The sequence below is a fragment of the Zalophus californianus genome, chromosome 9, assembly GCF_009762305.2.
Source record: "Zalophus californianus isolate mZalCal1 chromosome 9, mZalCal1.pri.v2, whole genome shotgun sequence".
In the NCBI taxonomy this organism is placed as follows: domain Eukaryota; kingdom Metazoa; phylum Chordata; class Mammalia; order Carnivora; family Otariidae; genus Zalophus; species Zalophus californianus.
In genome coordinates this window covers 18,321,848-18,341,387 of record NC_045603.1, presented here as the reverse complement: position 1 = coordinate 18,341,387, position 19,540 = coordinate 18,321,848, and the positions used below count along the sequence as shown (strand labels likewise).

At 44.4% G+C, this 19,540-nt stretch overlaps 1 protein-coding gene across 14 annotated transcripts in view; it reads left to right on the top strand.

Annotated features, from left to right (window-relative positions):
* The window catches only part of STAB2 (stabilin 2), a 147,214-nt gene that overhangs the window by 69,778 nt on the left and 57,896 nt on the right, over positions 1-19,540 (top strand). For 13 of the 14 annotated variants that reach the window (XR_003519900.1, XR_003519902.2, XR_003519901.1 and 10 more), the window contains 11 exons: positions 2,830-2,925; positions 3,996-4,088; positions 5,539-5,586; positions 7,054-7,190; positions 7,621-7,735; positions 9,843-9,920; positions 12,208-12,306; positions 12,401-12,508; positions 14,884-15,015; positions 18,023-18,151; positions 19,232-19,288. Coding sequence is in view for 11 of the 14 variants with exons in the window: in XM_027593936.1 (XP_027449737.1) it covers positions 2,830-2,925; positions 3,996-4,088; positions 5,539-5,586; positions 7,054-7,190; positions 7,621-7,735; positions 9,843-9,920; positions 12,208-12,306; positions 12,401-12,508; positions 14,884-15,015; positions 18,023-18,151; positions 19,232-19,288 (1,092 nt within the window). In the remaining 3 variants the exon portion in view is untranslated. The remainder of the gene's footprint in view (positions 1-2,829; positions 2,926-3,995; positions 4,089-5,538; positions 5,587-7,053; positions 7,191-7,620; positions 7,736-9,842; positions 9,921-12,207; positions 12,307-12,400; positions 12,509-14,883; positions 15,016-18,022; positions 18,152-19,231; positions 19,289-19,540) is intronic. The other variant, XM_027593931.1, reaches the window with a different exon arrangement.

Sequence of the window (19,540 nt, the reverse complement as noted above, 5' to 3'; positions counted from 1 at the left end):
TCACAACAAACTTGTGATGTAGGTACTTTTCTCTTTTCACCTTTTGACACTCTTCACCCATTTAGCCCACCCCCACCCCCACCCCCACCCCAGCCTCTAGCAAGCACCAATTTGTTCTCTTTATCTATGTGCTTGGTCTCGGGTTTTGGTGTTTGGGTTTTTTTCAAATATTTTTAAGATTCCCCATATAATTGAGATCACATGGTATTTGTCTTTCTCTGTCTGACTTACTGCACTTAGCATAATGCCCTCCAGGTCCATCTATGCTGTTGCAAATGGCAAGATCTCATTCTTTTTTATGGCTGAGTAATAGTCCATTGTATATATATATATATACCTCCTCTTCTTTATCCATTCCTCTATCAGTGGACATCTGGGTTGCTTCCATATTTGGCTATTATAAATAATGCTGCAATGAGCATGGGAGTGCAGATTATCTTTTCAAATTTGGATAAATACTCAGAAATGAAATTGCTTGAAGGCACAGTAGTTCTATTTTTAATTTTTCAAGGAACCACCATACTGTTTTCCACAGTAGCTGCACCAATTTACATTCCCACCAACAGTGCATGAGTTCCCTTTTCTCCACATCCTCGCCAACACTTGTTATTTCTTGTCTTGTTGATAATAGGCATTCTAACAGGTGTGAGGTGATATCTCATCGTGGTTTTGATTTGCATTTCCCTGATGCCAAGTGATATCGAGCGTTTTTTCATGCCCTGTTGGCCATCTGTGTGTCTTTTTTGGAAAAATATCTATTCACATCTTTTGCCCATTTTTTTAAAAGGATTGTTTGTTGTTTTGTTATTGCATTGCATGAGTTCTTTGTACATTTTGGATATTAGCCATTTATTAGATATGTAATTTGCAACTATCTTCTCCCATTCAGTAGGTTCCCTTTTCATTTTGTTGATGGGTTCCTTTGCTATGCAGATGCTTTTTAGTTAGATGTGGCCCCGTGTGTTTATTTTTGCTTTTGTTGCCACATAGGTTACTAGCATTATTCCCATTTTACAAAAGAGAAAATTGAGGCACAGAGAAGCTAAGTAATTTGCTCCCATCGCACAGAAAATAAATCATGTTGTGAAATTCACACTCAGATAGTCTGACTCCAGACTCCTCTTAGTCATCTGACCACACTTTGTAATTCTGTAGCACTCTGCAGTCTGTGATCACTTTCAGTTAACCCCGTGTGAGGGAGACTGAGGCAGAGAAAGCTACTGCTCAAGAACCAGTCCACACTAGGGAGGTGATGACAACTGTACCATGACCATGGCCACAGAAATGTCCTATTCATGAAAGAGCTCACTGCCGTCTTATGTCTCACCACGCATCTGGCAAACAATTGGATTCGTTTTTTGACTCACCTGAATTGCCAGAGTGCATTTGAGAAAGACAAAATATGTCCTGGTCTCTGTATTAGTTTGCTAAGGCTGCCGAAACAAAGCGTCACTAACTGGGTAGCATAGAACAACAAAAATGTATTGTCTCACAGTTCTGGAGGCTAGGGGTCCAAGATCAAGGTGTGGCCAGGCTTGGCTCCTTCGAAGGGCTTGAAGAGGAATCTGTTCCATGCCTCTCTCCAAGTTCTGGGTGGTTTGCAGACAATCTCTGGAGTTCCTCAGCTTGTCCACGCATCATCCTGACCTCTGCCTTCATGTTCACAGGGCGTTCTCCCTGTGTGCATGTCTGTGTCCAAATCTCCCCTTTTCGTGAGGACACTAGTCATATTGGATTGGGGACCCACCCTACTCCAGTGTGACCATATCTTAACTAATTACATAATAATAATCCTATTTCCAAGTAAAGTTACATTCTGAGGTCCTGGTATCAAGGTTTCAACATATGAATTGGGACCGGTCGGGACCCAGTTCAACCCATAACAGTATTTATCCCCTCTCTGCTCTTTCTTTCTGTGGATAAAGGAATCCTGACGTGGGAGATGGAGGAAGAGAAAGGTGTTCTTTTTTTTTTTAATGGTGCCGTATAAGAAATAAAATAGACCATATCTAGGATTGCCCTCAGTAGTTACTAGTTGGCTTGAGAACTTTTAGATATTAGGCAGGAATCCTAATTACCATGAATATTTATGTAAAAAGACAAACCGTGTTTGGCTCAACATGTCAGGGTTGGGGGTACAGGGAGGTGCTACCCCAATACCAAGTGGAAAGGATTAAACACCCATGTTTATAAGGTCTTGCCCCGCCGCATAAAGATGTATACAGGTGTTTCTGTATACATATACTTGCATCTAAGATACACACATTTACCAGAGCCTGGGTGGCTCAATCGGTTAAGCGTCTGCCTTCAGCTCAGGTCATGACCCCAGGGTCCTTGGATCGAGCCCCGCTTTGGGCTCCCTGCTCCGCAGAGAGCCTGCTTCTTCCTCTCCCACTCCCCCTGCTTGTGTTCCTGTTCTCGTTATCTTTCTCTCTGTGTCAAATAAATAAATAAAATCTCTAAAAAAAAAAAAGATACACACATTTATCTTATAAAGCACACATAGCAAATGATACTTATATTGTTAAAGATAAAAATTCTTAAGTAGAAATTCTATTCCTTTCTTCCCACAACTTCATGGGTTGTCTTGTATCACGTATGGCACTTCTGGGATAATGAGTTCAAAAAGAAAGTACCAGGGAACTCTCAGATGAAATGTAACACAGAATGTGTGGAGCAACAGCTCTGGAATCTGAAGTGTAACAAACGAAAGACATTAACTCAGAAGGCCAAACAACTATGATTTCCGTGGCTCATTTTTCAGACCACGTGATGAGAGGCTTGAAAGGCAATTGTTTTCAATAATCCCTTTTGTTCTTGGAATCATAGAATGAGTGTGAGTGCAAGGAAGGATTTCGAGGAAATGGGATTGATTGTGAAGCAGTAACTTCATGCTTGGAACAAACTGGGAAATGTCATCCACTGGTGAGTTACTTCATTTCTTTTATCCTTACTTAAAAAAGAAAAAAAAAATCGCTTCTCGGCCTTTTGGCTAAGAGCAAGTGTAAAAAAGAAAAAAAAAGTTACTTGAGAAAGAAAGAAGACTAGTTTATTTCTTATCTAGAACTACTAATGAACAAACTCTCTCCTCCTCCCAGAGAGTACCCAGGCAGAATGTTCTTACAAATGTCACTCCAGTCCAAAGCTTGGAAGAACCAACGTATGATTGCCAGATAAAATACAGGCTTCCCAGCTAAATCAGAATGTCAAATAAATAACAGTCCTTCAGCACAAGTATGTTCCAACAATTACATAGGACGAATTTATACTAAAAATTATCCAGACCTTCTCTAAAATTCATATTTAACTTGGTATTTTTTATTTGTTAAACCTGGCAATTCTTTTTTTTTTTATTACGTTCAGTTAGCCAGCATATAGTACATCATTCGTTTTTGATGTAGTGTTCAGCGATCCATTACTTGTGTATAACACCCAGTGCTCATCACCACACGTGCCCTCCTTAATGCCCATCACCCGGTTACCCCATCCCCCACCCCCCTCCCTTCTGTGACCCTCAGTTTGTTTCCCGGAGTCCAGAGTCTCAAGGTTTGTCTCCCTCTCTGATTTTTGCCCATTCGGTTTTCCCTCCCTTCTGCTGTGGCACTCCATGCTAATTCCTTATGTTCCACTTATGAGTGAAACTATACGATAATTGTCTTTCACCAGTGGGCCCCAAACATTACATGGGACATACTTATGCTAAAACTTACTTGTTTATCTGAAACTCAAATTAACTGTGTGTCCGGTACTTTTACATGCTAAATCTGCGAGGGATGAAAAGAAAGAATTTAATTGTGATTAAGCAGGAGCTGTACCAAACACAGACAGGAGCCTTTCTTTGGGATAGGGCAGGGTCTATGGGTCACTCCCAGCGTCTTTTCAACCCCAAAGTTGCAGTTCTCACCTTCAATGGAGCCTGAGGGCTCACGGATGTAACTCAGAGCCAACTATTCTGTAAGGAAGGCAAACTCTTTCTTTTATCTCCGTTTTATCAGGCAACCTGTCAGTTTACTTCTGGCCTCTGGAGTTGTGTTTGCCAGGAGGGCTATGAAGGAGATGGCCTTCTGTGCTATGGAAATGCAGCCGTGGTAAGTCTGCAAAATGAACTCCTATGCAGAATAATGAAGACACAAAACTCTAAAAAAAAAAAAAAAGCTCTTAGCTAGGCTGCCGGTCATGTGCCCCAGGAGATCATACAGGAAGTAAGCTGCTCACTCTTCTTGCAACAGCTTAGCCTCGCTGTCCCTTTGCCAGCTCGGCTCCCCTGTCCCAGGGACCCAGCCTCCCCTCTTTCTGCCATCAGCTCAGGCCCCACCTGCACTGTCCTCTCCCTTGAACCAATCCCTCCCTTCAAGGGATTACTCACACATCTCGGCTCTTGCACCTGCCGGTTTACTCACTGACTATCTGACAGCTATTTACTAATTCATTTGATAACCTCAACCACTTTCAAAAAGGAATTGAGACAACTCTGAGATTTATTGCCTCGGTGTAAATTTTCATACAATAACTCTTGCCATTCTCATGGTGTTTAATAATTTTAAAATGCTTTCCCCTACATGAATGCGTGTAATATTCATAAGCCCAGAAGCAAAGCATCATCATATTCATTTTTCAGATAAGACTTGAGCTCTCAGAGAGGTTAAGTGACTTACCCAAGATCACACAGTAAATGGCAGACTCAGGAAGTGAACCCGGTCTTTTTCAACTCAAGGTCTAGACCTTCCTTTATCACACCTGCACACATCACCGAGCTATTGGTGCTGTGGGTACCTCTTCGAGTCTTAATTTCCCCCAAACAAGTATAAGTTGTGTGAGAGCGGAGGTCATCTTTTCCCTTTTATATGCCCTCTCTTCGCTCCAAACTGGTGCCCACTGTCCACGGTGGAACGATGAAAAAGAAGAGTGGCTAAGACTTCCTGAGCAAGTCCCACATGCCAGCCTCTATTCTAAGCACTTCAAAACAGTAACTCCTCCAAATTTCACATCAACCTGTCAGTTGGAGCTTTTATTATCCCCATCTTACAGGCAAGAACATTGAGGCCCAGAGAGACCAAGTAACTTGCCTAAGGAATCAAGCAACGGCCAAACCAGAATGAAAACCCGGGTGGTCTGGCTCTGCATTCCACACCACTATTCAATGTTGGCTCTGAGAGGGGGCTGTCATTGAGCTCTGTGACCCTCCCTAGGGCCTGGGGCCATGACCTTAAAAACTTAAATTAAATTCTTAAATTGACCTTAAATTCTGACTTGGAAGAGCTTCAGGTGGTTATTCCACCTGAAGTTTCTGGAATTACTTCTTTATCTCGAGTAGAGAGGATAATGGAGCCGCTAAGCATGAAAGATCTGTGCAGCTCTGGCAACATGGAAATTCAACCAGTTGGCCCCCATTCATGTCGGTCAGGAAAATGAGCTGAGCCCAGCCCCGGGAAGACTAAGTGCATGCTGCTCAGACACGCTGTGATTATGCTTATTCATTGTGCCTTCTCTCATGTTCTCTCTGATCTCTCCCTCCCTCCCCTGCACCACATGAATAAGGAATTGTCATTTCTCTCTGCGGCAGCTATATTTAACCAGTGGATAAATGTGAGTACCTTTGTTGGAACTTCAGAAATGTATACAATTTTAGAAATTTGGAATGCATATACCACAAAACTGAAAACGCCGTTGGTAGGAAGGAGGGAAAGCAATTGTCTAGAGCAGAGGCCCTCCACCCTGACCACACTGGAATCACATGGAATCACATGGAATGCGCTGTTTGAAAAGCCATGCCTAGGCTCCCGCCACAGACACTCTGACTTGATTGGTCAGAAGTGTACCCCGGGCATCAGTGCATTTTAAAAGCTTCCTAGGTGATTCTAACATGCAAGCAGGGCTAAGAACTTCTGGTCTAGGTTAAGCTGGAGGGGTCAACTTTTCAACCAATTCAAATATATATGTATCATTTCACTCATCGAGAGGTCTTTTTAAAAAGTCAACATAATTCATTATTACAATTCACCGAGTTGGATTTGGGATTTATAGTTGTAATCTGGGATAACCCATGGGTGCTTAGCTCTTCGCCCAACATGTTCCGAGGAGCTTCTTCCTCTCCCCTGGAAAGTTCTATGATGAAGAATCCAAACCCCACTATACCCATTTGTCTGTATCTCTGTCATCTTTGCATGAGTGGGCCAAGGTGCCATCACAACTACTAGTTTATCCCCTTTGAGTAGACACATGCCAAGATAAAGAGAGCCTGGTCAGCACCACTCTGGGACAGCTCCTGATTGGCTTCCCTGTGTGGCCTCTCCGCCCCACCACATGAAAGAGGACTGAGAGTCCTATTGCACATGATGATTTCCGTATAGACCGAGTCCACATGCATACACTTGCCCAGTGGGGTAGTGGACCCAGCTCATCCCAACGCACGAGAGCACATCTTCCCCAAACTCACCTTCAATGCTGTCACATTCATAGCTTGAAATCAGCCATGGTGGGAGGATATACACCACAGAAATCAGGGAATGTTACAAACCAGGGCTTTTTGTTTGTTTTTCCTGGGATCAGTTGTTAAACATAAGCGCACCATGTCTACCCAGAACTAGCTCTAGGTTAGAACAAAAAGTAGGTCAAATTTGATTTCAGGCTTCCAGTCTGTCCCCCATGCTGAAACGCTTCCTGAAATCTTCCCACCATCCTTATTCCTAGGGCAGCCAAGGGTTCTTAAAGTTCACACACCCACACACAGGATCATCAAGACTATTCTCTGGTTCTTTGTTTAGACTAAAGGGTAAATGACTGATAATGATTCAAAGTCTGACGGGGGGGGGGGTGGGGAAAATTTGCCTTTTGACAAAGCTCACACATTTAAGTAAAAAGAATGTGTCTCAGAGGAGAATATGAGACACCAGCCAGTGGGTGGGATGGATTTGGGAAAGGGGTCCCTAGGAACCTTCCAATGTCCCTGAAATTACTTCCCCTGGGAAATTGTCATCTCTGCTAAGCATTCAGTCCACCCTGTTTGACCTCTAAAGTGAGCCAGGCCCACCTTCTTTCCCTCCTGTGATTCAGAATGCTTCTCTACAACCCATGCTGTCAGCCGCCTCAAACCTCACTGTCCTCGTGCCTTCCCAGCAAGCTATTGAGGACATGGATCAAGATGAAAAAAACTTTTGGTTGTCCAAGAGCAATATTCCAGCCCTAATAAAGTAGGTATTATGTATTTTATTCTTCTTGCTATCTCACTGGCATCCATGTGAACGACATTCAGTAGAGGGAAGCCACATGGTCCCTGAGATCCATGGAACTCAGCATGTTCTAGAACATTCCTCACCTCCTTCCCCAGGATGGTAATAGTTAACATTATTGACAGCTAACTCTGTGCTAACTACCTTATGTATAACTCAGTTCACCCTCCCAACAACCTATGAGATAGGCATTAAAATTACACCTATTTTACAGATGTGTAAACTGAGGTGGGGGGTGATTCCATAACTAACCCAAGGCATCATGGCTGATAATTGCAGGGGAAGAGTTTGAATCTGGTCGTCTGGCTCCAGAACCTATTTTCTTAACTATTCAATGATACTCCTTCATGCATTGATATTTCATGATAGCCCTTCTGGACTGTTGCTTTAGATACCACATGCTGCTGGGCACATACAGAGTGGCAGATCTGCAGGCTCTGTCACCTTCGGACATGCTGGCAACGTCTTTGCCCGGCAACTTCCTTCACTTGGCGAAGGCAGATGGGGTAAGAGAGTGCTGTAATCTGTTAAGTGGAAATGTGTCATCTATGTTTGCACTGCCCACTTTTAATGTTTGTGTTATGGAAATTTCCAAACATGAGCAAAAACAGACCAAGAATAGAACTTCCATGTAGGCATCACCCAGCCTCAACAACTGTCAACATATATTGATACACACACACACACACACACACACACACACACACACACACACACATTACTTTGTAGTAGTGATGCTATGAAATGTGGTCCTGCACCCACAGCTTGGCCACAAGGCTCTTCTTGACAGACCACAGACTGATCCAGAAAGGCAAACCTTTCCATGGTTCTGGGTAAAGGTTGCCCAGTTTCACAACTATGGCGATTTGTATATGCTGAGCTAAAAACGGGTTCCTGGTGACCTACTAATGAGTCATTATAGGTTACTAAAATTTTATGTCAAGTTAGAGTCAGTCAACCAATCTTTACTGAGCACCTACGATGCGCCAGGCACTAAGTGCTGGAGTCAGGGCAGCGCACAAGGAAGAGCTGCAACCCCGTGGAAGCTCAGCTTCTGGCACTTGCCGCCGTGTGTCCGGACTTGGAGTCAGTCTTGCATTGGGAAGTTTGGCTGCCTTGCTGCATAGGCCAGTGTTTGAAAGCTCTTGCTATGAATTGCACAAGATGAAAATGAAGATTTTACTGGAAAGTGAGAACTGCTACATCAGTGGACTGTCAAAAATGTTTTGGAATTACTGCTCTTAAACATTTTTACCTTCCTACTCATCAGTGCAAGCACTGTGAAAAGGGTCTATGCCTAGTACTACCTGAACGTATGTGCCTCATCAGATCATTCTTTGCAGAAAGCAGAAAAGAGTTGCATGCAGTTCCATGGATTCTTTCCATATTGTTGGTCTAATTCTAGTACATTACATACCTATATCAGACAATGGGGTTATGTTCTGTCAGTGTTCTAGATCACTGATTCTCTTAGCAAGCATGAACTGAACACCCACCCTGGGCAGCCTTATCCTGGGTTCTATGCAGTCAGAGACAAATCAATGGGACCATTGACCTGGAGGAGTTAACCACCAAAGACACATTTTTAATGAGTTCCTGGGTCTGGTATAAATATCTCCCTTTAACCAAAAGAGATGTGCAAGGTGGCCAGGAATTTTTTCTCCAGGGCCTCTGGTGATGTGACTTGGGAGCTGTCAGGGTGAGACTCAAGTCCCCTTCTGCACCGAGGGTCCCAGGAGGGATTTCAAATGAAGGGTAGGGGTGGGGAGAAGAAAGGAAAGTAGAGAGAGTGGAGCCAAGCTGTATTGTAGTTGGTTGGTGGCTGGTGAGTGTGTAGGTTGGGTAATTAATATTTTGCAAAGTAGCTGGATTCTGATCAGGAAAGTCAGGTACTGTCCATATGAGTTTGCTAGGGCTGTTATAACAAGGTACCACAAAGTGAGTGGTCCAAACAACAGAAAATTTTGTCTCACATTCTAGAGGCCAGAGGTCCAAGATCAAGGGGTGAGCAAGGTTGGCTCCTGAGGGCTATTGAAAGGGGCTGTTCCAGGCTCTCTCCTTGGCTTGTAGATGACCTTCTTCACCCTCACACAGTGTTCTCCCCATACCGCGCTCTGTGTCCCATTTCCTCCTCTTATAAGAACACCAGCCATGTTGGAATAGGGCTGACTGCAATGATCTCATTGTAACGTGATTACCTCTGTAAAGACCCTATTTCCAAATAAGGTCCCATTCTGAGGTATGGGGGGTTAGGACTCCAACATATGAATACCGAGGACAAATGCAATCCACAATACTGTCTACAGGACTTTTCAGACTGCAGGATTACTTTGGTGAGCCTCAACCAGCACTCTGTGAATGAAGTAGAAAAGAATAGACTCGGTGTTCAGGGGCCTCCCAAATAGTAAAGTATCACTTCATTTTGATTGTGTGTGTGTGTGTGTGTGTGTGATGCCTAGTGTATCACAATTTAAAGATACTTCTAACTTCGGGTCATGGTCAGAAGTGTGAAAGTCACTACTGCTTGAGAAGTATAAAACCCAGAAATAGTTTCAATCCCTGAATCTCCTACCCTATGGAGACTCACCTCCCCACTGTGGTTTGCATCTACAGAATATCACGATCGAAGGGGCATCTGTAGTTGACGGTGATAATGCAGCCACGAATGGTCTGATACACATCATCAACAAGGTACACGCTTGCAACCTTCCACAAGTACAGCATCTCTTCTGATTTCATTTATTTGTTCTCCTGCACATATCTTTGGTGGGGCAGGTGGGGGTGGGGGTTGGGGGTCGAGGGGGTAGTGGAAATACCTACCTATAACGGAAGAGTACCTGTGTTGTGCTCCATGAGTTAAAACTGCTTAGAGGTTCTATACATCCAGTCAGACTCATTTGTTAACTTACTCAGTCTATATTCGGCAAGTGTGGCCCACATATATTATATTTCTGATTTATGTGAACATCTTAATCAAGAGCTGGAAGAGAGGCAAGTGGTTATGTATTATTTTTCCTCTCCCCTTTCTGCATTATTGCACCCTAAAAAGATAGGATAAGGAAGCCCTAGGGAAAAAATGCAAAAGGTCAGAAAAAGTATTCTGAAATTTTCATTTTCTTCTAAGACACAATGCAACAGTATTCAAAGGTATGAAATAGAAAAAAAAAAAAAAAGTGAGGGCGCCTGGGTGGCTCAGTTGGTTAAGCGACTGCCTTCGGCTCAGGTCATGATCCTGGAGTCCCAGGATCGAGTCCCGCATCGGGCTCCCTGCTCAGCAGGGAGTCTGCTTCTCCCTCTGACCCTCCCCCCTCTCATGTGCTCTCTCTCTCATTCTCGCTCTCTCAAATAAATAAATAAAATCTTTAAAAAAAAAAAGGTGTAGCGGGAAATGGGGTTTTAAGCTATCCTATAATTTTAGGTTACTATATTAGGATTCTCATTGAAAATTAAGGTTAGAATTTAGGGTATATTGTGAACTTTTGAAAGGTAGAAGATTGGAAAAGACAATTAACTAATAGCATTTTAACTAAAATTATCCTCACTTGCCACTTCTATACTCACATTTGATTAAATTTACAGAAAATGTCAATTATTTCTGTGCAGAAAAGAGAAGCTATTTGTAAGATGCCTGGGTGCATTATTTTGCAAAAAAAAAAAAAAAAACCTTATAATTCCCTTGTATTACCAAGAAACATTAAGGAAAACCACATTTTTGAGCAAGTGATCACTTGCAGGGAACTATGTTGGATTTCTGACTTCTTATGATGCAAATGAACATTACTTACCAAGGGTATTTTTCTTCTCCAATCCTGGCTTTCCTACTAAAAACCTATGAAAAACCTTTTTAAAAAACATTAAATTACCTCTCCTTATTTACATTTCTGATGGCCACACCTTGTTAGTACAATGGCCCCTCAACCCATCTCCTGTCCTGGTCGTTATTATCATGGGGCCAATTCAAGTCTCACCTCCTCCTCGAAGCCTTCCCTGATCCCTGCAGCCCATATCATCAAGGATGGCATACAGAATCTGGGTACCAGCTCATAGCAAGCTATGTGAACTTAGGCAAGCAACATAACCTCTCTGAGCCTCATTTTTCTTCCCCAGGGAGAACGAAACCACACCCTCTCTCACTCTCTCTTGGTGCCTACTGCCTAGCAGGCTTTCCCTCAATAAATGCTGGTTTTACTCCTTTCTTCCTCCCCTATAGTTCCATGGGATTTAGGGGTGTAGAACTCATTCGGCACCCTGTGCCCTCTTGTACTGATAGTTCTTCCTCATGGTATAGTCCCGGACCCCCACATGATGGCATATCCTTGGTGGGGGGGGGGGGCAGGCTGTGTCTCTGTGTCCCTCGTCAGCATTGGCACCTAGTCTCGTACACAGTAATAGTGGTAACTAGAATGATTGACAGCGCAGGAGGTACCAGCCCTGTACAATATATCATGTCACATTATCTCGTGTGATTTTTACCACAACCCTAAGACAGTAGATGCGACTGTCCTCACTTCACAAATGAGGTGAGTAAGGCTCCTCAGGGTTAAGTAACTGGATTGAGGAGGAAGTGATGTGACCACAAAAGATTCCTGGATGCCTGCCAACTGGTCCGAGTCCTCTGCTTAGCCTCCGGGTTGCACTGGCTCCCTAAGGACCCCCTACACATGCCCTTGGACACTGTAGTCACCTTTGCTAAGGCCACCATGAACACGTGTGCTGGTCATGCCCTGCATATCCGTGCCTGTCCCAAGGGTGGCGTGGGGCTAACCCCCAGCCCACTTCACTCCCCAGGCTACGCACCCCCGTTTGGTGTTGCCAACCGTCAGAGGAAAATGTGCCCTTTGTTAAATTTGCAGAGGCACTCTGTGGACAAGCAGTGGTCCTTATCATCGCATCTGGTCATGTGACATGAGCCTACCTACCGGAGGGCAGCAAGTCCTATGGACACAGGCTAACAGAATCTGGGGACTTCCTTTCCTAGGTTCTGGTTCCCCAAAGAAGCCTATCTGTCTCCTTGCCAAACCTGCTCACCCGGCTAGACCAGATGCCCGACTATTCCATCTTCCGGGGCTACATCATTGTAAGTACCACGTTCGCTGCACGACCTGCTGGCTCGGGGTACCTGCACCTGCACAGGGGAATCCCTCACGCGTTTTTGTCTCTTGCCCCCACAGCAGTATAACCTGGCCGGTGCGATCGAGGCAGCGGACGCTTACACAGTGTTTGCTCCAAACAACGAGGCCATTGAGAATTACATCCGGGAGAAGAAAGTCACAACTCTAGTAGGTATTGGGAACAATAACCAGGAAAATTATTTCTGAACATTCAAACTCAACGTTTTTCAATCCATCAATCAGGGACCATTCTACTCTCTCATCAGAGCTTCCTTGTTCGTGTCCGGACACTTAAGGTAAACTTGCGCGGAGACTTTCTCCGCCCGTGTGTTTCATTCACACCCCTGGGAGCACACAGTCAGGCCCCTACACAAGGAGGCAGGTGTCCCAGGAAGCTGGGAGTATCCTCCTGGTCACCCTCCTTCTCCGCCCCGGCCTCCCTGGTCCCCTGAGATGCCAGCGGCGGGGATGAGGAGGGAGTGGGTCATCTCTGTCTTTCTCCTCTGCTCCCCACTTCTGTCCTCCCTGATTCCTAACATCGGGGGCTAGACAGTCCTGACATCTGGGGCTAGACAGTCCTAACATCTGGGGCTAGACAGTCCTAACATCGGGGGCTAGACAGTCCTAACATCTGGGGCTAGACAGTCCTAACATCGGGGGCTAGACAGTCCTAACATCTGGGGCTAGACAGTCCTAACATCTGGGGCTAGACAGCCCTAACATCGGGGGCTAGACAGTCCTAACATCTGGGGCTAGACAGTCCTAACATCGGGGGCTAGACAGTCCTAACATCGGGGGCTAGACAGTCCTAACATCGGGGGCTAGACAGTCCGAATTTGTCAAAGGATTTTGTCAAAGAATACAAAGCTCCAGTCATGCCACTCCATGCCTTAAAACCCTTGGGTGGATCCCCATTTCTTGCAGGACTGAGTTCAGGCTACACCTTCCCAGGTATTTAAGGCCTCCGTCAACTCGCCGCCATTCATCTTCTATTCAGTGGTGGCTCCAGAATTTTCACTTAGGAGCCGGGGTTGCCCTGCTCCCAGCCCCCACGATGGGAGGACATGTTTGAAGCTGTATTTGCACAGCAAACACACTATTTTCCCTTATATCTTCAAATAAGGTGCCTGAGACAGAGATGCTAATAAAATGTGGACAGACCCTTGAAGTCCTCTAAGCCGTCCTTGGGCCCACCTGTTCTCTGCAGAAACCCCCTGATCTAACCAGAGTGATGGTCTCAGAGACCCTAAATAAGCCAAAGGGGTGTTGGATGCCTTTGTTCATATCCACCCACACATAGAGACCCACAAGTGCACATGTGTGCATGCACACAAACACACGTACATGCACACACTGCCCCCTCAATCAGAAAGCCTGCCCTTCTGCCTTCACTACCTCCAGAATCGCCCCATCCATTCTTCAAGTCCAGTCTGGCCTCCTCAGGGAAGCTGGCTCACCACCCGAGCCAATAGAAAATCTCTCTTGTCTCCGAGTTCAGACCATCTGCATGCCCTTCAGCATCTATATGGTGTGATGAGTTGTCCTTTCAAGTGAGCAGGCCTTAGCTCACCAAGGAGCTTATAAAGTCCATAAAGGCAGGGACAGTGTCCTACACTTTTGTAACGGACATGAGAAACAAGCAAGGCTCCTGGGAGGGGTCAGAAATCACTTTCATCCTGTCTCCCCTGCCCTGCCCCAGTCCCTGTGAACCTGTTCAGTGGAAAATATTCTTTTCCTGCCTCCCCGATGCTTTGGTGGTTCATTAGAGACCCCACGCACCACTGTGGTCTCTGACTGCTGTCCTCTTGACCTGAGTGCATGCGCCCTAGCCCTATAGTCATCAATCTCCTCCTCGGCCCTAAGCATCCAGAACCCACCTCCAGCTTCTCCCCTGGGGAAGCCTCTCTGTCCCGCTAGGCCGCTATCTAAGATAGAACCTAAGGCCCCGGTTCTCTGCAACCTTGCCACACCTCTGGCCCACAGGACACATGTCCTTTCCTGTCCCAAGCCGGCACTGTGAATGGTGGCCTGTCTCAGTGCAGGGACACACCTCTGCCCTCCCAGTGGATCAACCTGCCAGCCATCCGTGGAGTGAGATTGCTCAGGCCTGAGTATGACCCCAGTCCCACAGGGCACCGTATCTGCCACCAATCTCGTTCTTCAAAACATCCCGTCAAATCTCCTCTTGTGGTCCCTGGGGTGAAAGGCAGGCTGGGGTGTGGGGACTCTCTCTTCATAACACTTCTCTTGAAAGAAATCATCTTTGAAACCCTCCCTTAAGCTTCATGCCCTCAGTCCGGGTTTTAGGGTCCTATCAGGAGTTGTGGACCATTCCACGTGGAAGACTGGCCATGTGGGAGGTGATGTGTCTCAGATTTAGTATTTAATATCTACTGCGTCCTGATGCCTCGGTCAGGACCTTACAGTTCAACAAGCTATTGCTCTGGTAATTCCCATAGTGCTGGGCATGCTGGGGGCAGCCCAGTCAGTGACTGGGGCTTGGCTGACCTGTGGGTTGACTTTCACTTCTGTGTGCTGCCCAGGGGGAGGACGTACTCAGGTATCACGTGGTCTTGGAGGAGAAACTCTTAAAGAATGACCTGCACCACGGCATGCACCGGGAGACCATGCTGGGCTTTTCCTACCTCCTCGGCTTCTTTCTCCACGATGAGCAGGTGCGACCCTTTTACTTAAAACCCAGGAGGGAGTGTCTTAGCTCCTATCATCTGTCATCACTTCCATGTTGGAATAATCTCACTGGTGCTTCCTAAGCCTTATCTACAAAAGACAGTTGTCTGCCTTTCACCATAAAAAGCAAAGAGACTGCCAAGCTCCCCAGCTCACCCTCCCTGTTACCGGCATTCAGATAATGGGTGTGGGCTTTACTGATCATGGTATTTGAATTCCAGCACTCACAAGTGCCCTCTGACACTGTATCCTAACAAACCCAACAGACAGTCCCCAAGCAGTCTCTAAGAAGGGTACCTGGCCGCAAAACCCAACTCCCAGGGTGTGGCCCTGACTCCACGGGGCCAAGTGACATGTGGCATCCAGCAGCCGAGTGAATAATGTCGTGATTGCTTGATTGCACAGACCCGAGGTCCTAGGACCAGCTGACCCCCACACCGGTACCCCAATATCTATCTCACACAACCACTAAATATTTCAGTGTTCAGAATTCATGAAAAAGAATTGATGAGACTAAATATGTAAAGTATTTCAAGTATAATTCTAATGACATATTTCAAACATCAAGGAAGAAGATTGCTTTATGAAAATTCAACAAGAAACTCACAGTGTAACTCATGTAAATTCTCATAAGAAAAATTAATAAAAACAAATTATTGCTTAAGATAAACTAAGCACATGTTAAGAGGAAGAAAGTTTAATCACTGACATTTTTTAGCATTAATATTATTTGGTCCTTTTAAAAAGTGCAATGTTGAAACAGTGTTCTCTGTGGTATCATCATGGAACCACAAGTGAGGCTTTGTGGACATTTTGTTTCAACCTGCTTGGGTAAAATAAGAGCCTAACTTCTTTACTTCCAAATATTTTCCTCCCACTCCTGTGAATAATCCCACCTGTTATGGAATAACTTTGAGGAGATCCTTTTAAATATATTTTCTTATTTTTCCTGGTAAGGCAACTTTTTATTGGTAAAGAACTTAGATTTTTTTTTTGTTTTATCCATATCATTTCTTACTTCATCACATACGGATGAATTTTCTAATGCAGTTAGTTGAATCAATTTCAACTCTGTCCTGTTTATTTTCCATTTGTTTGGAAATTCTTTGATCTAGAGCAATTTTACACTAGTGGCTTTTAACTCACAATAAACAGTTCTACCTCACAGTCGAGATTTTGCTTTTATCCATAACCCATTTACTTTCTCTTAGGACAACGGAGTTTTACGAAAAAGCTCTCTAACCCAGTAAACTTGTGTTCAAATAAAAATTTTAATGCAGCCCATAATTCTCTGGGTACATCTCACAAAGAAAATGATTCAGACTTTTTTTAATGTCAAATCAACAGTATTATAGCATCAGAAGTTATGTCAGTTTGATATTTTTGAAATAGCTCAGTATCTCAGAATTCTGGAAGTTTGTGCTGCAACCACCATTTGACAGCACCTGTAAGGTTCCCTGCTAGTTTTCCAAATCTACACAGACGCTAGAAGACCTCTGTGGAGCTCAGCCATGATTTATCTCAACACCCAATGGAAATTCACCTGACTCCCAAGTAAATCATAAGGGATTTTAACATTCCATGGGAGTTCAAATTTCAGCACTTAAAAGAGTCATTTTAATATTGCTGTTGTGGGGAGTTTGGGGATGTTATTAATCATTTTTAAACCCTTTTTGGATACAAACTTAACATTTTCTTAGTACAATAAAGATTCCCCCTTCTCCCAACTCACACCTACACACACACACACACTCTCTCTCTCTCTCTAATTTATTTTTTTATTTTTTTTTAAGATTTTATTTATTGGGCGCCTGGGTGGCTCAGTTGGTTGAACGACTGCCTTCGGCTCAGGTCATGATCCTGGAGTCCCTGGATCGAGTCCTGCATCGGGCTCCCTGCTCAGCAGGGAGCCTGCTTCTCCCTCTGACCCTCTTCCCTCTCGTGCTCTCTATCTCTCATTCTCTCTCTCTCTCAAATAAATAAATAAAATCTTTAAAAAAAAAGATTTTATTTATTTGACAGAGAGAGACACAGCGAGAGAGGGAACAGAAGCAGCGGGAGTGGGAGAGGGAGAAGCAGGCTTCCCGCGGAGCAGGGAGCCCGATGTGGGGCTCGATCCCAGGACCCTGGGATCATGACCTGAGCCGAAGGCACACATTTAACGACTGAGCCACCCAGGCGCCCCTCTCTCCCTAATTTTTTAAAGAACTATTTGTTCCCAATTATATTAGTTATATTAATGAATGGATGAATGGATTCACTTGTTTTGTATTACTCAATCATTAAAGTAGCCTTCCCTAAAAAAATCAAAACAAAACAAATTGCAACTCAGAGTTGAATTTGAGTTAGCAGCATATAATGCAGAACCTCTGAGCACTTGCCACACACTGGGAAATGATACTATCTGGTGGAACGCTTTTCACAAACAAAAACACTTAAAAAATGCTAGTTATTTTTATTCTTAAATACCTGTTGCTTGGCCTTTCTAAGGGTTGCTTACAAACTGACCATAGAGATGTGCTGAAAGGCCATTGAGTTTCCTTCTCCATGCCTTGGTTTTGGAAGGCATTCAAACCTCCAGGACCCCCAGTCCACAGCACAGGGGAGCACACCCCATGGAGCCATTTTGCTGATGGGACTCACATAACAATCATAATTCAGAATTCTTCAAGCAGTCATAAACCAACTAATGTGAGGGGTGGAAAGAAACCTTAGAGATGATCTAGAACAGCCTCTTCTTTTACAAAAGAGGAAATTGAGATTCAGAGAGGAAAAGCAACCGGCCCAAGGTCACACAACAAGATGGTGCCAGATGCAGGACTGTTACTTAGACTCTCCTCCCCAAGAGCTCTTTCCACTACAGAGTGCTACCTTCCAGGTGAATACTGGAATATCTCTGAGACTGTTGGGATAGTGAGAGGCTCTAATCCCTATCGTTGCTATTTCCCTTGAAATCACTACAGTCAAACTCACATTCAACCCTCTTGTTTACAGCTCTACGTAAATGAGGCCCCGGTAAACTACACCAATGCGGCCACTGACAAGGGAGTGATCCATGGCTTGGGGAAAGTTCTGGAAATTCAGAAGAATAGATGTGATAATAACGACACTACTATTGTACAAGTAAGTTATATCCAAGGCCGATGATGCACCTGTTTGTTTCGTTTTTTATAAATTTTTTAAGCGTAAAGGTCATCTATCGGGACATCTCAATTTGGTTCAAAAACACATTGAGTGAGCATCTCTGATGTATGAAGAAGCAGAATCAACTTGACTCTACAAAGATAAATGAGACATGATCCCTGCCCTCAGTGGGCTCACAGTCCAGTGCAATGAATTGTACCTTGGGTGCCTGGGAACTTCCCTGGAGGGTTGTATTGAGCAGGATCCTCAAGCCATGGTCTTCCTCAGTGGGAAACATGCCACGCCTGACATAGGCGCAGAGAGGGGGGCTATGGTGCACCTATGGCAGGTATTGGCCAAGCCTGGTCTACTGGGAGAGAAAATAGGGAGCTGCATTATTTCGGTGTAACAGAGGATTCAGTAACAGAGCGTTTTCACTCCAGTCCATGGGATGGTGTAGGGTCTTTCCATAATAGTAATAACTGCTGACATTTGGGGGGCACTTATTATGTGCCAGGCACTGCACATATTTTATATTGTTATAATGGTTTTATATGGGTTAATCCACGTTACATGTATTAATCCGTCCTCACAACACCCTACAAAGTAAGTACTATTACTACCCCCATTCTACAGATGGAGAAAATGAGCCACAAAGAGGTTAAGTAATGTACCCAGGTTCACAGAACTAGAAAGTGGCAGACAAAGAGTTCAAATCCAGGCAGTCTGGCCCCAGAGCCAGAACCGTGAACGACCACACTATCCTGTCTGGTGGGGGCCAAGTTAAGAACTAGTCACATCGGCCTCCTCCTGTTCTAGGAATGGGTCACATTTAAAAATTTCCATCATTCTTAAGTTGCGCTCATTGTTTTATAGTAGTGTATATTATCTCCACGCTGAGTCCTCAGCTCCCAGGTGCTCCCAAGGGTTGACCAGATGAACTTCCCTAATATCTTTCTGAGTTTCAATTCTACATCCTAAAACCTTCAGCTCCAAGGTCTGTAAAATACTTGCAGCCTCACTTTGCACTAAAATTAAGAATGGTGAAATGTTCACTTTGCCTCTCTGTGTTTTACCAAGGGAAAATGTGGCAAGTGTCTCCAGCAGCCAGTCTGCCCATTTGGAACTAAACAACTAGTAAGTATTTTGTCTGCTTTGATAAAATAGTTTCCAGATTCCAGGAGGTCCAAATTAGAAAATGAACCTCAAAAAAATGAAAGAAAGAAAATGAACTTCAAGCATACCTCATTTTCACTGCCCTCAATTCCTGTACTTGGTTTTAATTTAATCTTACCATCACATGTGCATCTTTCTAAAGTCTTGAATCTTTTTTTGGACCAAAGCATAATTTAATTAATACATAAATAGAAGCTGGGATTCACATCAGTT